This window comes from Gouania willdenowi, chromosome 17 (assembly GCF_900634775.1).
Source record: "Gouania willdenowi chromosome 17, fGouWil2.1, whole genome shotgun sequence".
NCBI classification, from domain to species: Eukaryota; Metazoa; Chordata; class Actinopteri; order Blenniiformes; family Gobiesocidae; genus Gouania; species Gouania willdenowi.
In genome coordinates this window covers 23,545,708-23,567,084 of record NC_041060.1, presented here as the reverse complement: position 1 = coordinate 23,567,084, position 21,377 = coordinate 23,545,708, and the positions used below count along the sequence as shown (strand labels likewise).

The window sequence follows — 21,377 nt, the reverse complement described above, 5'->3', positions numbered from 1 at the left end:
ACCTAAAGACAGACAGAACCATGAATCTGTCTACAAAATAAAGTGAAGTGTTGGGGGAATGCTTTGTCTGTCATTTCCTTTAGAGTAAAACAAAGATCAATGCACTGAGGGTTAACCAGCATGTTAATCCCTAACGGGTTCTGTCTCATAACTGAACCCACTAACCACTATAGATTAGAGACACCAGAAGGAAAGACCACAGAATGACACACCTGGATCTCCACTAACCAGTTACCAGTTAATCCTTGACTTAGACATAACAGATAAAAATTGGGTAGTCAATAACAAAATAGACCAAGACCTGTTCTAAGTAGATACTAGATAAGTCAGGACCTTTACTAACTAGACTAACTAGTCTTTTACAATATACTAGATAGACCTGGACCTTCACAAACCAGTCACCAGATAAGCCAGAACTTTCACGAACCAAGATACCAAACAGAATGTAACCTTCACTAACCAGACCCTAGAATGACCAGGATCTTCAATAATTAGATACTAAGTAGACTCTGAGCATCAATAACAAGACAAACCTTGACCATCACTACCTACAAAGCAGGTTGGCGTTTAAACTTGACAAACCAGATTCTAAGTAAACTGTTTACCTTCACTAATCAGAAAATAAAAGGACCTGAACCTTCACTAACTACCAAGAAGACTTCAGACCTTTACTAACCGCATACTGTTTTGACTTGGATATTCACACTCTAGATACTTGATACCCCAATATCGTCACTAACCACTACAAGATAACCCTTTACCTTGTCTAACTAACCAGACATACAATTGATTAATATCCCTCACTAAACATATACCAGATGGAACTTTCACTGACCTTATACCAAAAATATGTGGTACCTTCACTCACTCGATACTAGTTACCTTTACTACCTAGACCTCTGATAGACTGGTATCCTTCACTAACTAGATACTAGATAAACGTGAACCTTCATTCAGTTCAAAATTTTCTCAAGAACTGAATTATCAAAAATCTCTGCAGAACCAGAAGAAGGCACAACTGTAGCACCATCGTGTGGTGACTTGAAGTACAGCCACTTGAAATTTACTATAACAATAATAAATCATTAAAAAAAAAAAACCTTAGACACTCAGTGATAGTGACTTTTATTCCGGTGCCCAACGTTCACCTTACAGCACGTGCTTAAAAATAGGCGAATACATGATGGAGAAAAAAACCAATCGCAGATAAAGTGTTGATTTATAAATCTGACTCTAATAGATCACGTAACTTTTAATGAGACGATACAATGACGGGGGAAATCTTCGTCAAACCATCTTCATTACATCGGAGCGAAGAAGTCACTGAAATACAGACGAGCAGCTTCCATTGCAAGAACACACCTCGGTATTCACCTTCTGCCAAAAACTGTACTAAAAAACAGAACACCACCAAAATAAAATGCTGAGTCATCGTATCAGGGAACCTCCTGTTGTGCTGCAGAGCAAACCGCCGTTTGTCAGCATTTTGGACTGTCAGAGTTCAAGTTAGAGGACCTTTACATTGTTTAGGAACCATGGAAATTCACACGAGATTGAACGTGACTTGCTGTGAACGGCACCACATGGCCGCCATTTTACAGGAGACCCAGCGCACACAGCAACTAGCTTAATTCCATGTAAACAAACATGAACACTAATACGTCCATCACATTTACAAAGCACCCTTATACATTTTACAATATGAAACCCAATGTCTTGTAATTTTACTGACATGATTAGTGACATATTTCTTTATTGTTGGAGGATATAATGTCTATTGTCTATTCTCCTGAGAACCAGGGTAAAGTAAATTTCACTTTAACCTTATTTTGTGATTTCTTACAACTTTGAAACTATAACATCTTGTAGTTGTCAGTTTTATAAAGATGGCATGTTTCCCACAATGGACAACTGAAGAGTTTCACTAAAACATAATAGCGACCTTTCAATGCGGTCTCCAGCAATAGTGAAATAAATAGCATTTCTTTTTTTTGTCAAAGTAACATTTAAAAAAATATATAAAATACATTAAGTCTTTACTACTGTAAAGGCGGTTTTGGATGAATGAGCGGAGATTGAGGCAAGATGTTGAGTTGTTGGTCAGATGCAAACACATTGATGTATTATTCCAGATAGGAACGTGAGATGCCATGAATTTGCTGCTGTTTGGTCTCCTCTCTGCTTAAGTATTGCTGATAGTGGTAGTAAAAACATGCTGGAGTCTCTGTGCAGAGACCCTGAGTCTACGTTATCAGTGTTCTGTTGCTCTGGCCATAGAGGACCAACCCCTAACCAGTAGAGAGAGGAGTTCTGTAGTTAACCATTACAAATACCCAACAAAAAAACAAAGTCTTGAATGTATACTAACAGTGAAGGACTAGCACTCTTAAAAATAATATCATTATCATGTGCATTATTATAGACATTTATAAAATGGGTTTAATCTTAGTTAAAAAGTTTACTTCAGTTTAACACTAGATTGTAAGACATGATTTGTTCATAATTGAAACAAATATGATTAATATTGATCAAAAAACAACTACTCAATAACATTATTTGACTCTTTTCCCAACGAGGATATTTTGCTGTATTCTTAATCTTATCTCATCTCATGAGCTCGAAGATACAGACCAAAAGCAAGCGTCCTCTACAGTGAACGAGAACGAAGAGGCTGGCTCTTAGGAGGAATATTAATCTTTAATTATTATACATCCTATTTAATATTATATATTACAACAGTCTGAAGTCTTGACATTATTTTTTTATTTCATCTATTCACCTTTACACGGTGAACATCACTCCTCTTGATGTTTTTCTTCCACATTATTAAACATATGTCACTAATATTATGTCTATAAACATATGAGACACTTGTCTGTGATTTCCAGCCATGCTACAAGTCTGTCCTATTGTTCAATGTGACCAAATGCTTCTTATTGTGATGGATGTGATCGTGCTCCTGTTCGTTTACACACACAAGCTGGTAACTGACCATTGTGGAGCTCTCAAGGTGTGAGTGATATCTGCAGCGGTTATCAACTCAAAGGAGGTAAAATATTTGTGCATTTCTTTTCTCATTGATGTCATAGATGCTCATTATTTAATTTTTGTGTGTAGTTTAGTTTGAATGGGTATAACCCTCATGTTGTGTTTGGTTTTGTTAAAAATGATGCAGGAATCATCATATATAGATCATCTGATCGTGCACATCTTGATTTGGAGTATAAGAATATACATTACTGCAAGACTTTATCAGGGTCAACACATATTTAAGGAGATTTGAATTGGAAACATGAACATTTTTACACCTGTTGTGTCAGGAGATTTATTAGTTCACACTATTGCAAGATCAATACTAAAGAAGAACTGACAACAAACACATATCGGACAAATGTAGCTCAATCTTTTTTTCACTAATTGTCGTCGTTATTGACAGAAATCACATTAAAAGTGTACAAACCTTGAATAAAACACAAAATAACACAAGTTTGTAGACTTTGTGTGTTAAAATCCTCGTTGTGCACAAAGTATTAAATGCTTAGCTCAGCGTTAGTAAATCATCTACACACGTTTTAGAAAACTTTTGAACACAACATGAGGGTGAAAGGCAAACATTGAGTCTAACCCTGAACACAGCAGGAGAGTTAAAGCAGATCTTACACTGATTTCACTTAATGTTTGAGCGTTAAGGAGCTGTTTCCCATCCACCGTATAAAAAGGAGTTTAAATCCTCAAAGATTGTGATTCTGCATCGACGATTGTAAAAGAGATCGGGTCGGTCAAGTGTCTTCAATCGTCAGCGACTCAGAAAGGCCCACAAACCTCCACACAGCAGAGGAGCAGTCCCGAATAAAAGTCACACCAAAGGTAGAAAAACCCCACAGCTGCAGTCTGAGTGGGAGGAGTCAGTGCCTGTCAATCACATACAGGAACTAAAGCCTGAAGACAAGGTGCAGAAAAAGTCCAGGTGAGCTTGTAGAGCTGCAGGAACCAGACTGACATCACACTCACTCACAGATCAGAGAGTAGTTCCAAACCAACAGGAAGTCTCTTTTTTTCACTGCCATCGGTTGGTTAATAATGGAGCATCACTTCCTGTCTGATTTCAAAATATCTTTAATCATTTGATTATTTTATAATGTTCAGAGAACCACAAAGCTGTGGGACGGCCTGTGGTCACATGACAAGGGATTATGGGGAAGGCCAAATCATGTGACTGTGGTGACAGTGAATGGGAAGTCACGTGATTAGTTACTGTAGGGACGGTAAGGCCAAGTAAGTGCAGTGAGGTCATGTGACTGTGGTGGTGGACAAGTCATGTGACTGCATTTTATTAGTTATTGAGGTGAAGGTGGGGTCATGTGACTGTCCTCAAATGTTCGGGTGAATTTTAAATGCCACGCTGGCCTGTGATTGGTTGAACCAGCCGTCTACCAGTCTGATCCTGCAGCTCCAAGCGTCACAAACAGGGAAAGGTTTCAAACACTAATAATCTGCATCTCAGCAGAAGTCCTGTGTGCTAAAGTCAAACAAAGAGTGTGCGCAAAACGTACACCCAGGCTCCGCCCCCGCCCGTCACTTCTCCCTGTAGTACAGCAGGTAGGCTTTGAGGGACTCAGGCAGTGGCAGGCTCATGATCTGGTCTCTGAGAAGGTTCACTTGTTTGAGGATCTCAATGTCTCCAATGTCCCTCTCCTCCTCCTCCTCCTCCTCCTCCTGCTGCTGCTGCTTCAGCTCCTCTTCTCCATGCTCCTCCTCCTCGCTCTCCACTGTCTGAGGGATCAGCTGGTTCCCCACAAACACGTAGGTGTTGATGCGGCGCCGCCGGCAGCGCCTGCGTTTGCGTTTCTGGAGCACCCGTTGTACGGAGCTCCTCCCCAGGCCGTCTTCTCCTGCCAGACTGCTGAGCGTGCGGCGGATGTAGATCCGAGAAAGATCCTGGAGGCTGCGCACCGTCACCGGGGCTAGAAACACACACGAGGAATCAGCAGAATGAACATGACATGTACCCTATTTCTAGGGGTATGGGTAGCTATTTTTTCAGGATGGGACCTATACAGCCTTTGTGTTGACACACAACCTAGTGATTAAAAATGTTAACTGCAAGTCATTTTTATATATGGATTTTTGATAATAATAGGGTAACTGGCATAAAGTATTCATTTTTACAGGAAAATAGTACATTTCATGGAAACTAACCAACAAACCAGTGCAACTTATAGTCTGGAAAACATCAGAGGTGTAAAGAGTACTGACATATTCTACTCAAGTAGAAGTACTTTTACTTGATTGAAATTGTAATCAAGTACAAGTAGGTCATAGTAAAATAGTAAAAGTAAAAAGTATATCAATTAAATAGCACTCAATGTAAAAGTTACTAGTTACTTTCTTAATAAATCTTGCCACAGTTCCCTTGCATACAGTATACATGTATGAACTTAAAAAGGAATAGATTAGATCTTGCACTATTAGAATTGAATTTATTTTCCCGTAAATATCCAAATATCTCACAAACAGAACAAGTTTAAAAAACAAAAAAAAAACAAAAAATAGAAAAATGCTGCTTATCTGGATTTTGGTTTTTCTGTATTTCTGTTACAGTTTTTAAATCAGTAAAACAAAATAACCACTGTGTATTTGTTAATTTGACTTGTTTTTAAAATGGAATAACCAAAGAACAAAGGGTACACATATTTTTTAGCTGTCTTTTTGACCAAATTTCTGTACTACACAACAATTTATATCATGTTATGTTTGTATTGAGTCCAATAAGTAACAATGTGCCAGTACATAAACACTAGAGGTCGACCGATATATCAGGCTAATATTTGGGCTTTTTTCAAGATCGGCCATTGGCCGATTTTTATTTAGCACTTTAGAGGAAAAAAGAAAGAACATAAAAAACATCAGTTCAGAGGTATGAACACACAACAACAAAAAGTAATAATAATAATAGCATGTGCATGGGAGAGGTAGAAGCCAATAGGCTTAGAAATAAAAAGCTGATATAATAGGATAAGGATATCATCTAATAGTGCCCAATCAAATATCCTTATCCTATTATATCCTTGTGAACTTAATTATTAGATACTTGAAATGGTTTAAACCCACTACTTGCACATTGTATGTTGTTGTCGTGCTTTACTGCTACTTACCCGTCCTGTACTTTTTGTTTTACTTGGTTGTCTACGAGTATATTTAAAGTTCAATAAACGTAAAGAGTTCTATTGGTGTATTTAATTTAATTTCTATTATACACATTGATATCATGAGTGTTTCAATTGTCTTTCATAATCAATGTGCTTTAAAAAAAAGTACATCAGCCTCAAATAACTGCTTCCAAAATCGGCTTTAGATATCGGCCATCGGCTGAAAATCGTTATCTATGTCGGCCTTTGATAATCCCATATCGGTCAACCGCTAATAAACACCTCAAGTCCAAATTACGGTCTGCGGGCCCTCCAGTTTTCATTGGCCCAGAGAGGAGATTAAAAAAATCTAACACCAAATTTAAAACTTACTGTATATTGGTCCTGCTATTCCTGGTTCTAACACAAGGCTGCTCGGACCAAGGCAGGTTATCAAACAAACAAAGCTAATTTAGTAAAAAAAAACTGGGCCAAGACCAACAGCATGAAAATGACAGAGAGGGAGACTGAACTAAAAACTCAAACGTTCAGGCCACGTCCTTTAAGTAACAAAAACTTTAGCCTTATCAGAAGCTAATATTTGATTCCATGAATTATTTCTGGGTTGATAACATCTCAAGTAAACTATCACTCCCTACATCTACATGGAATGTTTGGACACCTTTGCCTTAAACACACACACACACACACCTCTGTGCGTGCGTGTGTGTGTATGTGCGTCCGTGTGTGTGCGTGATTTACGCAGGTAGACGATGTCGGGCTTCTCTCCATCGCCTCGGTTCTGTTGGGCCAGCGGTGCAAAGGACACGGCCAGGATGTTCTTACTCTCCCAGGTGGACTGTCCAGTCCTGGTGATCTGTGTGAGCTGCACAGAGACACACCACATCAACACATACATCAGTGTGTGCACATTAGAGGATGGATAACTGGCCAAAGCCAGACAAGTCAGGTTGGGTCCAGACAGATATTTAAAACTGCTGGTCGGGTTCGGGTTGGGCTCAGTCACATAGTGTCCTTGCGCGCAGCTTTCTTGCCATCCCTGCCAGCAACAACAGCATTGAGCACAGGACCCTAGCAGCTAGGGCTGGGTGATATGGAATAAAACTCATATCTCAATATTTTTTCTCAAAATGGTGATATACGATATAAATCTCGATATTTTAAACTGAAAAAAAACTATACCAGGGTTAAATATGGATTAACAGCTGCACAATATGTGCCACTTTTGGCTTTTTCTCCTCAAAGGGACAGCACGTGTGAGTGAGTTTTGTATTGTGGCTTGTTCACGGAAAGGTCTGGGTTAGGACACGCTCAGTAATCCATCTAACTGTCCTTTTCATGCTGTTATGAGAAGTAGGGAAAGCAGCACCTCTTAAAACAATACAATTAAAACAAAATAAGCTATGAAATAAAAATATATAATTATAGGTGATATTGCAATTTTCTTTATCACCAAAATATTAAACTCTATATATCTTGAATGTTGATATATTGCCCAGCCCTACTAGCAGCCCTACCATCTTCAAGGGTCCTGAAGCAAAACCAGTAAAGAAACATAGTTAGAGGAACTAAGATGTGATGACTTTACTCCTCTGTGATTGGCCGCTGTCAGCCTTTTTCAGTCGTTCATACTTTGACCCATGAAACATCTCATCTCTGGGGTTAATCTGACTCGCAGCATCACCGCAGAGTCTCTCTCTGCTGAGTGACTAAGGAACACATCAGGCATGCCAAATCAGTGTTTTTTCAAACTTGGGGTCGTGACCCTATGTGGGGTCACCTAAAATGTCTAGTAATTGATAAAAATAAAAAATGACTCATTAAATTTATATTATTCTTTTTTTTTATTATATAATTATTCTTATTATTCTTAACCACAAACACTATCTCAAACAAAAGTATTCTCTACTTTAACTTTCTCAAATATTTCTCTAATCCTGGTTACCCTGTATTTGTAACACAAAAATGGGGTCACGACTCGAAAAGGTAGGTTGATCTCCCAGATTCCTTCACTTCCTCTCCTCTTTTGTCAAATGTCGGGAATCGCCCGAGATTGTGCAACTGCAGTGTGGAAATCGCTCCCTGTCATATTTTAAAGGCAGTGGCGATCCGTACGGATGCCGTATCAATATACCGACATTCTATCCGTACGCAGCGCCCCTCATTGGCCAGTTTAGGTCACGTAACTAAGACTAAACCTTACCCTAAACCTTACCCTAAACCACACAAGTGCAAAGGAAAACTGGTATTGAGTGATTTTAACGATCAATTCACAGTTTCACTTTAACGAAGTCTGCGTCCCTCACCTGATCCTCGACGGGCATCACCAGGATGCCTCCAACCTTCAGCAGCACCTTCATGTAGTCCTCCTGTTCCTTCTGCACACCAGCACCACAGTACACACGGTCGTACTGGTGGCTGTCGGTGGAAATCTCTAGACAGTTTCCCACCACAAAGACTGGCTCGCAGAACTCAAACCTGACAACAGACACAACAGCTAGCCAGATGTCAGTGGACTACACAAGGAACCAGAGCTCAGAGAGATGTAGCAGAGGTCAAAGTTGTTTCTTCCGACCTGTCAAAGCTGTCACTCGTCTTGATGAACTCGTCCAGCTTCTCTCGAGCATATTCCACCACGTCCTTATGCAGCTCCACGCCGTGATTCACACCAAACGGCCCTGAGGGAGGAGACAGAGGGATTTCAACCATCACTCTTTGTAAGACTCTCGAGCCATATGAGGCTTTCTAGCTCCTCTTTCTAGGCTACGTCACAGAGAAACTCATACAATCACTGTGTCGCCCTGGAAACACAGTGACGGACATGTCCTGAGAAACCTCAGCGTGAAAAGAGGAGACCAATGTTTTAGGTGCATGTCAGAGATCTTACATCGATACAGGTGAAGCCCCGCCCCTTCAGTGACAGAGTTAGCAGAACCACACTCGAGCCCTTGAGTACTGACTAGTTTGGTAAACCCTCCAAAACTTTGTTCTTAGAAAACCTAATGTTGTTTTTCAGATGTTGCAATTTAACTGGTGCCTGATACCACTTAGTATTGTCTAGTGTGCTAAAAAATATTCCATATAGTAGTTCACAAAGTAGCACTCGGTTCATTCCTTGACCCACTGTGTGGTATATTACTATAATGAGTTACTCAGTAGATGTTGAAATCTACAGGTGCATCATGTTAACTAGTGACTGAGTCTGAACATTAGCTGGTTGTGTGCAGAAGTCCGTCCTTAGTTAAAATGGACACCAGTTTCACTGAAACACCAACATGCTCATTCAGTTTCCACAGAAAACTACCAATAATAATAGCAGTGTTTGAGCAACAACAAAACCCCTTAGTGACAAAGAGAGCATAGCAGGTCCTGCCATTGCGTATTGACTCGGACCAACTGACCGCCATCAAGTTACACTCAGCTTTTTTTTAGGCTCACTTTGTGAAATTTTGCCAAAAAAGTGTGAATTCCGTTGCTCGAGTACCACAAAATTTACACACAATTACTTTAAAGTGAAAGATCTTTCTCAGTCTTTAAATATCACATTCATTATTATACTGGTTTATGCAAGGATTATAGCAAATCTGACATTAATGAAGGAAGGTTGTTGTTGTTTCAGGATTCAATGATACACGATGAGTTTTTACAAGCACCGGGCTGATCAACAGCACCCGGCAATGCTGAGCACTACAGTTATACAAGTGTAGGTTATCTATCTGTCCTTCATGCTGCTGTTTTATTGGGTATGGGGACTCACCAATGATGAGGCCGACCATGGTGCTCAGGTATCCTGTGCCGCTGCCCAGGTTGAGGAAGGACAGGCCTGGCTGCAGCTTCAGCGCCTCCATTACCTCGGAGTAGATACACGGCGCCGACAGGTGGATGTTCCCATGCTTCCACGCCAGATCTTTATAGGCACCGTCGCGGTACCCGTCCAGGTAGTAATCCCCTCGGTCGATGGCACGGAAGGCCTGCTCCACCTTCTCTGTGCGGATGTATTGTGCCTCCTTCAGGTTATCAATTAGGTCGTCATTGTCCTCGCCGGCGCTCACGGCTCCACCCATGGCAGCGATGCGACAGGGAGACACAGGAAGTAGTGAAAGCTGCTCAGGAAGAAGGACTCTTCCTCACCGTGTGAGGAGAGGAACCCTGGATGTATCACGTCAGACGGCGCTCATTCTGAATCAGCAGAAGACCTGAGGAACAATAAAGAGACTTGGATGAAATGAGGAGGGCATCCCTGGTTCAGACTCACAAACTTAAATCAATTTGAGTCATGAGGCTGATAAATAAAATGCTCCTTAGAAACCCTGCAAGTAGTTATCTGTACATTAAATCAGCATTGCATGAAGCAAACTGGAACATACAAGATATAGAAAGAGTCTGGTTCTATATATGTAGAAATGTCATTTCCTCCCTAACTTCTCTCATACAAACCCCTCTCTGCTCCGCCCTCTCTCACGGCTTTACACAGTGTCCGTTTGCATCCAATGTGCAGCAGAAAAAGGCATTTTGTGTGTTTTTGCAGTTGTTTCATGTATTTTTGATGCCATTTTTGTGTTTTTGTTGTGGTGTTTTTGGAGTCATTTTGTCCTCCTGTTGTCATTGTTGTGAGTATATTTTGTAAGCATTGGGAACTTTGAATCTGACAAAATACCAATGTCCTGTGGGGTTCCTCAGGGCTCTGTTCTTGGACCCCTTGTTTAGCCTTTATATGCTTCCTTGAGGACAAATTTGACAGAACTTTAAGGTTGATTATCAGAGCTACGCAGATGACACACAACTATATCTATCACTGAACCCAGATGACTATGGTCCCATAGAGGTGTTGTGTGACTGCTTAGAAAAAGTGAACTGCTGGATGAGTGAAAACTTTCTTCAACTAAACCATGACAAGATGGAGGTGATTGTCTTTGGTAACAAGGAAAATAGGACTGCTATCAGCAAGTATCTTGAGTCTCGATCTTTAAAAGCTAAAGACCAAGTCAAAAACCTTGGTGTTCTGATTAACTCAGATCTTACATTCAGGAGTCAGATCAAATCTATCACAAAAACAGCTTCTACCACCTAAAGAACATCTCCAGAGTGAAAGGTTTAATGACTCAAAGATCAAGAGAAACTGGTCCATGCTTTTATATCCAGTAGACTGGACTATTGTAATGGTCTTCTGACAGGAATCCCCTAAAAGAGCATCAAACAGCTACAGCTGGTTCAGAACGCTGCAGCTCGGGTCTTAACCAGAACAAAGAGGTCAGAACATATTACTACAGTTTTAAAAGCTTCACACTGGCTCCCAGTCTTATTGATTTTAAGCTGTTGAATGTTTTGCACTTTTTGATCATGTAAAGCACATTGAGTTGCCTTGTGTATGAAATGCACTATACAAATACATTTGCCTTGCCTTGCCTATGTTTGTTCATTTTGAGAGTTTTTGGAGTGGTTTTGCGTATTTATATTTATGTCATCCTTTTGTTTTGTTTTTTGTTGTTGGCGATGGACATTAATTGAAAGTTTGTCAGTGTGAAGGATGCTGATAACCAGTTCCTCTTAAAGGTTGGAACACCTCTAATCTCCTCCAGCATCTCCAACAGCAGCATGAGCTACAAAAGGAAAAGTGTGTTCAACTGCTGCTGTATATCTGAAGTCTGTCCAGGCTCCAGCCTCAAAACAATCAATGCCACACAACTCACTCACACGTGCTGTCCCTTAGAGAGACACAGACTAAAGTGGGTCACATTGTGATATTGTACAGCTACTGTTAATACAAGAGCCTGTGTGGCACCCAGAATTAATTTTCTGCAAAAATAAATGATCAAGATATGATTTTTGGTCAATATCGCTCAGCTCTAAAATTTATACCATGTGGAAAAACAATCCCTCACCAGGAAAGATGCCATCAACACAAGAGCGTTTGGAAGAAATACGAAACAGATGCTGCACAGACCGTCAGAAAATAACAGCAAAAGATGTGGAGGAACTTTTCACTTTCAGTTCTCATCTTTACTGCGTGCCTGTGTGCGTGTGTGTGTACTCATCTCAAAGACGGCGAGAGGATGAAATGAGTTCATGAGCTCATGCTCACACACTCTAAGAAAAGGCACTCCGTGTGTACACACACCCCCCAGCTCATCTTTAGCTGTGAATTAGAGCGCACTGGAGTCGTCTGAGGTCAGGAGAGCCGCGGTGACCCGGTTAGAGAGACCGTCTGTAGCACTGTAACCACACGTGAACCCCAGGCTGCAACTGAACCACGCACATGCACACACTTCAGCAGAATCCCACAAGAGCATTGCACGTCACCTCACAATTAATAAAACACGTCTCTCTCTAAGGGCACTGCCAACACTTCCTCAGGCCTGCTGACTTCATACAAACACACACCTGCTAAGGTAGCATTAACTCACAACACGGTTATACAACTGGAAAGCGCACACACTGCTGTTTTTCTGAGGCTAAACAAACACTCAGAGCTACAGATCATGAGAATGTACACACAAAAATAACCATCCTAAACTCAAACATCACCTTTTTCTATTATGGCTGCTTTCCTTTTGGAATTATTTGTCATCGCCTTCATTACAGACGGAAACCTATTCTTCTCCTGTTGTCGTTTTTCATTAAGAAAATACAAAAAATTCAGTTAGTATTAAAGAATTCGGCATGTAAAATAACCAAGCTAGAAAACACTCAGAGAGCGCACACACCTCTCACCCTAAATGGATTTTGTGTTTCAATAAGAGAACAGCAGCCCAGTCAGTTATAAGCTTGTACATTATTATGTAATGTATGAGTGGGGTCAAGTTAAGGATTTTATGTTTTTTATTTCATTTTACATTGTGCATTGTTGGAATGACAATGCTAAATAAATATTTTCATATTTTAATTGATTTATTTTTTGAAGCATTAATATTAATTTAAACAATTGCAATGTTATAATTTTAGTGAGATTAGTACACATTTATACCCATAAATGCTATACAAATAATTTGCGTAATCATTTATTTCGGTGTTTTGCTTTTCGGCCTTGGTTGTCTAATTTTCGGTTTCGCCCAAGAATTATCATTTCAGTGCATCCCTATGTGATACGGATCATCCAAAAATCTAATCACTTGTTCCTTATCCTATTTTGTGTATTTCCTCAAAATATAATCAGAATCCATCCATCAATTTTTGAATTAGACTGTTAGACACTCATGAGAGCCTGAGATTGGCACCAGCAGACCCCCGTGACCCTGAACAGGAATAAGTGGGTCTGAAAATGAATGAATGATTGAATGAATGCTAGACACTACCTCCTTGGCAGAGGTAACAAGTTTGGATGAACTACGGCCGGGCCGATTCCGAGAATTCAGTCAAATGACTCGGCTCCACCGAGTAAAAAAGGTCTCAGAGAGGCTCTTGACATCCACTCATAGAATATCCATGTCAAATTACAGCCCGATTCAACGAGCATTAAGGGAGGAATAGTCATTTGAAAAATGCGTCTACCGGGGGCCCTTTTGTCTGAGTCCTGTTTGTAGACCTGCTGCTTTATCTCCAAAATGGCGACTTCTGGGTTAATGACGCACCGTAAAAACCCTCTATTCACACCAAACTGCATACCGATCTAACAAGAACTATCGGAGAAATAGTCTTTTGAAAAATGGGGCCCCCTGGCGCCCCCGTGACATGTAAGGGGTAATGGTACCCATTTATATATTGGTATGTGCCAATGATTCAGTACCACCGATCGTTGTAATATTTGACTCGCAAATAAATGAGAAATCAACTTTTGTTTTTTTTTCTTTTCCCCCTGGGCCCCAAATCGAGAATCGGGCTCCGAGCGTCGATGCGTACACATCCATAGATTATACCTACCAAATTTCACTCCAATCCGTTCACGAATAACAGAGGACTAGTAAATTTAACTAGTGTACACAACAAGAAGACGAACAACAACAACAAGAACAAAGTGAGTGGCGTTTTGAGTCCGGTAGCCCGGCCTATAAATGTAGCTGTCCTAGTGGCAGTAGGAGTGAATCGGGTGTTTCGACATCAAGGTTGTACCATGTTTCTAAGTGTATAAGTATAAATCGCTACTTTTTACATTTATAATTAAGGATGTGATTTGGAATCCAGAGAGACATACAGTATCTGTAGATGTTCAGCAACATCTAGAGTGTAACCATGTGAACTGCCCGTCGATGTGAATGCATAGTGGCTTCTCACAAAGCTGTTTCTGAAGCTTTGTGTGCATTTAAAAACATTAAAAAAAAAAGCAGTAACGCTAAGATGCATATTGAGTCTTGACATGGCTAGATATCCATGGTACAAGAGAATAGAAAGTGAGCTTGAGGAAAACATATCTGGAAAATATTGCAAAGGGAAGCTAGATTTTAATTTATAAAGCCTCTCATTTTTGTTCCATTTTTTCCCGAATCCCATTTTAGGGTAGCAATTCCATATCTGTCTTGGTTCTGATTAATCCTTTTTCATTTCATTGATGTAATTACTGATTAACCAAATGTGCGGAAATCCTTCCAAAAATGAAAAACAAGAAATAATGTTATCTTTTTTTATGCATCCAAATTGCAAGAAGCACAAATCTTGCAAGATAGATCACGACCAAAATGCTTTGCAAGATTTCCTGGAACAACATTTTGTACAAGATTTGACATGTCGCTCTGTTTATCATCCACCTTTTTACGAGGCAGAACAATTACAAAAACATGTAGGTGAAGGTACAGTATATCCTGTGTTATAAAGCGATTTTCATTTCAGGAAGTTAAGTTAAAGAATTTCCGTCTGTTTTTCAGATTATGCAACAAATCAGGCCCTGCATTTAAGGTATGTATAAAACACAAATATATAACATATATTGTAGCTATGATTGTAAAAACTGGCATGAATTTATGTTGGAGCAGAGCCACCTGATTTACAGTAAACAATGAGCACAAGGCACTGTAAATGGACTGATATGCAGATGTGGAGCAGTGAGGAGGAGCAAAGCGTTTGTAGTAGAGTACAGTGAACCTCTGTTTATCTAGTGCAGGGGTCTGCAACCTTTACTCTCAAAGGAGCTATTTTGCTTAATCTCACCTGGATTAAAGTCCTTATGGAGCTAAAAAAAATACTGTACCACCTTCTTAATGAAGACAATACAGTGTATAAAATTCTATACAGTTAAAATAATATCGATGATTTTACTTTTATTTGATGGGGTACAAAAAATAACTTGAATTTTTTTTCGATCATGTCAGTCAACATATGCTAATTGGTAATTTCTTGCTTCATATTAAGCATGCATATTTAACAGACATTTTGGCAGCTAAATAAATATTTCCCCACACAAATATAAACTCAATTTTCTTCCAGAATAGTGTTTTTGTTTGTTCAGTTATTTTACCAGGGATTTAAAACTTGAGCTTAGCCACAGGTGCAGGAAAGTTGATGGTCTATAGAGGTTGCAGGAGGTGATGTAGGGCCCTATAAAATCCGTGTTAACGGAATCGCGGACGGAATCATGGAATCGACCAATGAAAATGGTTAAACGAGCAAATAGACAGAATCGGCATGAAACGGGGACCGCTTATTAGGTGTACTGCCCTGTCCTAGCTGCATTAAACTCTGCCTAAATCACCACAAACACCATCTGAAAACAACGCAAATCATCACTGACTCCTAAATACAGAGCCACCAGTGCCCGTTTAACTTTGCTGTGCCTGTAAATCATTAGTATTTGTTTTTGTTTCCTCACAGGAGTTATAAACTACTATTTTCCTTAAAAAAAAAGCTAAATATTTCTAAAAAAAAAAGGAATTAAAAAAATGTAAGTGGAAAACACGGAATTTGGGAAAAAATAAGACAGATTTTATAGGGCCCTAGTGATGTAGAGGTTGCAGTTATGCACAATGTGATTTATTTTTAGGTTAACAAGTTGTTTTGTCATAATGTTATTTGAAGTTGATGTCATTAATCATCAATACCCTCTGTAAGAAATACCAATTGGTTATTTTAATTTAAAGCTATAGGAAGCCACATGAGGCTCCAGAGCCACAGGTTGCAGACCTCTGATCTAGTAAAATATGTTCTAGAATCAAAGCCGAGCCCATAAGTAAAGACGTATGCTTGAGTGCAAAACGAGCCAAATCAAAGCAGCCCAAGGATGCAACTTCTAGCCTGGAGCAACTTCACTGGGGATTTTTACACCAAAATGGTGAAATGGGCAGAAAGCAATTGATATATATATATATACTGGCGCAACATATAGAGTGGAAATATGGTTGTTAGATAAAAGATGAATGATTGGGCTCACAGAGCCTGCTGCAAAGAAAGGAAAGAAAAGCCAAATTGAGGTGTTGACAACACCAGTCGAGCCGCGACTGCAATTCATTTTTTGCACCTTGTCACCAGGAACCCGAAGAGCAGGTTCAGCATAATGTTGCTGCTTTTGAAGAGGAGAACAAAAGGCTGAAACACCCCTTTGTAATAAATGTCACTAAACAGATCAGTTCCTCGGTCAGAGGAAGACCTAATCAAGTTACAGTGACAACAACAGAAAAACACACAGCAACAACTACACAGTGTTGGACTTATTCGGATCGTACAGTTTGTACTGCTTCCTATTCTTGCTTCTTTTTTTGTCCCGGTAAATGTGCCATGAACAAAAGACTTTAAGAGTGTTCTCGCATTTTTGCAGATAACTAGACTCGAGATCTTTTCCCTGTGTGTGTCTGTGCCCATGAAAGAGTTACACAACAGTGTGGCGACAGCAAATACACGGCTATGTTTAGCTGCAGAGAGAGTACAGCAGGCTGATGCTGCAGAGGCTGGAGACCTGGAATGACCGGTAGCATCAGGGCGATTATCATGATTCCAGGCCATACCTCACAGAAAATACCACAAAAAAGTTTCCTTATCCTCCACCTAAACAAACAGTGTTTGGAAGGAATATGAAACAGCTGCTGCACAGACTATATATGTATATAGTTAGTATAGTGCATATCAAATGTGCCTATATGGATTATTTGGTACTAATCATAGAAATTTGACATTTTTTTCCATGACATTTCATGTAACATTCAACTCATCCTTTAAAGGGGCGGTATTATGAAAAAAATCCCTTTATAATGGTTTTGCTACAGTGATATGCATCCCTTTAGCCTGATTCAGAGGGTGAAATTTTAAAAAGTTCTGGTTCCTCCCTCCATTGTTATTCCACATTTTGTAAAAAGTCAGCTCCAATCAGGGCGAGTTGGATTTTTCTCACCACTTGACGTCACGTAGCGGAAACTCCTCCTACTAACAATCCTGTCTCCTCCTACGCTATAAGAATGTGAGCTCCTCCCTCTCAAACGATCTCACAGCTAAAACAAACACGGCGGTTTAATATAGAATATCAATTATACTTAATGCAGCGTTCACACCAAACGCTTTTCAGGTGTCAATATCGTGCCTCATGCCCCTAGTTGGATGCTTGTTCTCATTGAATCAGATGCTTGTCACCAGCGTCGAAGACGCTCTGGACGAGCATCCAAACAAGTTGGGAAGAGAGCACGTTGAGGGGAGGGGCTTCTCTGTTGCCGGTGGTGTTCACACAATGGGTGATATTGTGGCGATCAGTTACATTCATAATCCACCCAGTGACTGTACAGTGATGGGGAACATTGTGTTGAGAAGGCGGTGTTTCTGGTCGGATATATTTTGGTGTGACTCAGTGTGTACACTGTGATGTCAGAGGGCTATAGAGAAGTGTGGTTGAATGCAGAATAAAGTTTGGAGTTCCTTGTTGAACACTTCCGACTCTCGTTTCTAGATTCACCAGCGCTACTTCCGTCCCGCACCAGTGCTCGCATCTCCTATTACGACACTAACTACAGGCACTCTATTCCAGCAGAAGAGCGCCTGTTCATCTGTATCTGGTTAGTGGTTTTTTTTCATTATTCTGAATATGTTATGGTTGGGGAAAGCTCCTATTTGGTCAACACGCCGTGATATGCCCCAAAAGTTCAACAATACCAACTCTCGCCGGCCGGCCGCGTTGGAGGTGCCGGACGCACGTCAAAAGCTTGAAATCTCAAAATGCGTGGCATCTGCCGTACATAAGGCTTCACAATGCACCGCACAGGAGGCACGGGACGCGCAGCGGGACCTCTCAATGCTCCTAGAAGCGCATCCACCATATACTGTCTATGTAAACCTGACGCTGTTGACGCTTTGGACGCGTTTGGTGTGAACGCGCCATTATTGTCATATATGTAAAGCTACATACCTGCAATATGTTCTCTGCATTAAACCCCTTCCTGAGGAGCAGTGGGCAGCCAGCACCAGGGAGCAGTTACAATCAGTTCCATTTTTAGTATGCGTTATACTGCCTTGTACCCTTTTTGAGATGATCAGACGTGTTTGTGACCCAATGCAAAGTAGCGGTTGGACAAAACAGTGGACTATCATCTTAAGTGGACTATTCCTGTAATCAGTAGTAGAGAGGATGACAGGAAAGCAACGTAGCAGCTCTGGTGAGTGTTTGAAACAGCTGATTCCACTGCTAATGTCATAAACACACCCTGAAGCAGCTTTTGTCGGACTCACAATCACCATAACAGCTTAAATAGCCATGTGTTTTACTGTAATGTGCAGTTTGTTGGCTGAAAACAATAACAAGAGTGTCTGCGTTTATAGACACGCCCACTCATGCATATGTATGGCCCCAAAACAGCCTGTATTTAGAAGCCTCATTAAACTAACTTTTCAGAGGGCTAAAGCTCTGGAAAACAGGCGAGTTTGGGAAAATAAACCTCAAATACTATGTTTTTGGTGTACTTCTTCGAACAAATGGAGATTAGTGAAAAATAGCACAATACTGGACCTTTAAGTCAACGACATGTACTAATGTGAAAAAAGTGCATTATTTTTCAGTTCTTGCTTTTCTAATTAACTAAAACTGTTCTTTTTCTTAATCTGTGCTCCTGTTGATCTGTTCTGTGGTTTTGTTTGTTTATTTGGCTCCCTCATTCATCATTCTATCTGTGTATTGATATTGCTTATCTTCTAACATGTGTTTTAATAAAGTTAAAAACAAACAATAAAACAAATTTTATTTTGATCAGCAGACCTACAAGATGGTGCCGTGAACCAAGAATGCGCCGGAGAAATGTAACTACATTACCAAGTATAACAACCTGACTCCCAGTTTAACACCTGAAGCCTGAGAAAAAACCTAAATAAATTTTTAGGTTTATTTAGGTTTTTTAACACTATATATATATATATATATATATATTTATTTATTTATTTATTTTTTTTGCCATTTTTAAACCCGTAGCCACGGACAACTGCAGCAGCCAATCACCGCAGCGCCAGGTCACGTGATTCGGTTGCTACACAAAAAACGAAGTCTATTCGTGGTGACGTCAGAGAGAAATAATAACAACAGCAACATTAAACTTCAGCGGTGGAGACACACGCACACACACACGTGAAAAAAAGACAACGCTTCCGGACACAATGCTGCAATTACAAAAAACACACTGTATTTTATTAAACAATGACAGACACGTACAGGTACACGCATACGCCAACACACAAAACATGTCAAATCCAAAGATTATAAAACAAGGCAACTTCTACACAACACAAGTAGAGACACACAAAAAACAAAAGCGGAAATACACAATAACACAAAGTCCATTATACACACTGCAGCTACAAAACACCACCAAAACGCATGTGTGAACGCCACATAAGCACGCACGGTCGCACACGCGGACACACAACATCAACAATGCAAACACATACACACTCACGCATCCTGTGAACCGCATCCGCGTCATGCGTCTAACATTACATCGTAACACACACACACGCACACACACACACTCACACTCACACACACAAAGGACGGTGTGTTATGCACTGTTGTGTAATGTGCGGTTGTGTAGTGAGTGTTGTGTAGCTCGGTGCGGGCCTCAGTGCGCCATCACAAAGCTTAGCTTAGCTCGGTTTATCCCGCATCGACACGCAACAACAACAACCGACACAGCTGCGACACACAACGGACACTCAACGACACTCACCGCTGCCACTGCTACACGCTGCGTGCGCGGACACCCGCAGCCGTGGAAGCCCGGGGACTAGTTGGTCGTTAGCTGGTGAGGTGGGTTGGTTAGCTGTGGTTAAGCAGCTGGTTGGAGAGTGCGACCGGAGCCGGAGACTGGGGATGTAAACACTGATCACGTGGTTCTACTGCGTCACAGTCTACGTCACTAAGACGCACACATACATCTGTTTGTTTGTTTGTTTACCCTTCCATCAATTAATAATCCATCTATAATAACACAGTGTGGAGTTTCCTCTGCTGAGAGGATGGAATTTAGGATGAAGGCCTTGACAACATCATCAAGTGTTTATGATCTGTTTTCCTTCTGCACGAGGACAGTTATTACAGGTTGTCATATGTGATGCATGGCTCTGCATTGGCAGGAAACTAATACATCACTGCATCGCAACAAGCTGTGACAAATACCACGGACACATACAGTAATAATCAAAGATCACTTTTTTTTCAGATCTGATAAGTGATAGTTTTAGGCCAGTGGTCACCAACATGGTGCCCGCGGACCCCAGGTAGCCTCATGGACCATGAGAAGATCCAGTCACCAATGAGCTCCATCTAAGATTTACTTTCCAGGATTTAAACTCACAAAGATAAAATACATATGATAGATGTAGTTAGTACTTAGTAAAGTTAAATGCTGCTGATAAAGTTGTAGTATTAACTTAACCATCTTTAAATGTTTATTGTCACTGAAACATTGTGACACATGTTTTTAAACGTTGCAGGCCTGGTGTATGGTCAGTGGTATGTTATATATAATATGCAGTGGCTGTACGGATGCCGTATCAATATACCGACATTCTATTTGTACGCAGCGCCCCTATTTAGCCAGTTTCGGTCACTTGATAGGTCAGCACTGGCCAGTTTAGGTCGCGTGACTAAGACTCAACCTTACCCTAAACTAACCCCAACCCTAAAAATTGTTGCGATATTGAGTTATAACCTAACCCTAACCCTCGTTCGTGTACTTTGGTAACCATACCAACAGCACCAGGGGTTGTCCGTACAGCAACCGTACAAATAGACAGTTTGTATATAATATGATACATAAGATATCGGTGACGTGCGGTGAGGTTCGTGGCTGGTGAGGCATTGACTTCTTCAGAGTCAGATTTATAAATATATGAACCCAT

General features: G+C 40.5%; 1 protein-coding gene across 1 annotated transcript; it reads right to left on the bottom strand.

Annotated features, from left to right (window-relative positions):
• Window positions 1–3,297: 3,297 nt before the first annotated feature.
• pcmtd1 (protein-L-isoaspartate (D-aspartate) O-methyltransferase domain containing 1) lies at window positions 3,298–20,422 on the bottom strand. Its single transcript, XM_028472361.1, has 6 exons — window positions 20,204–20,422; window positions 9,907–10,345; window positions 8,725–8,827; window positions 8,456–8,627; window positions 6,891–7,014; window positions 3,298–4,964 (listed from the first exon to the last, which is right to left on the bottom strand). The coding sequence occupies exons 2-6, from the start codon at window positions 10,211–10,213 to the stop codon at window positions 4,576–4,578; spliced, it is 1,095 nt and encodes a 364-aa protein (XP_028328162.1). The 5' UTR covers window positions 10,214–10,345; window positions 20,204–20,422; the 3' UTR covers window positions 3,298–4,575.
• Window positions 20,423–21,377: the final 955 nt, after the last annotated feature.

Excerpts from the sequence above, each read along its gene's own strand:
- pcmtd1 (XM_028472361.1), bottom strand. The coding sequence starts at position 10,213 with ATGGGTGGAGCCGTGAGCGCCGGCGAGGACAATGACGACCTAATTGAT. Across the intron at positions 8,628-8,724 it reads ACGAGTGACAGCTTTGACAG|GTTTGAGTTCTGCGAGCCAG; the intron begins GTCGGAAGAAAC and ends GTCTGTTGTCAG. Across the intron at positions 7,015-8,455 it reads TGATGCCCGTCGAGGATCAG|CTCACACAGATCACCAGGAC; the intron begins GTGAGGGACGCA and ends GTCTCTGTGCAG.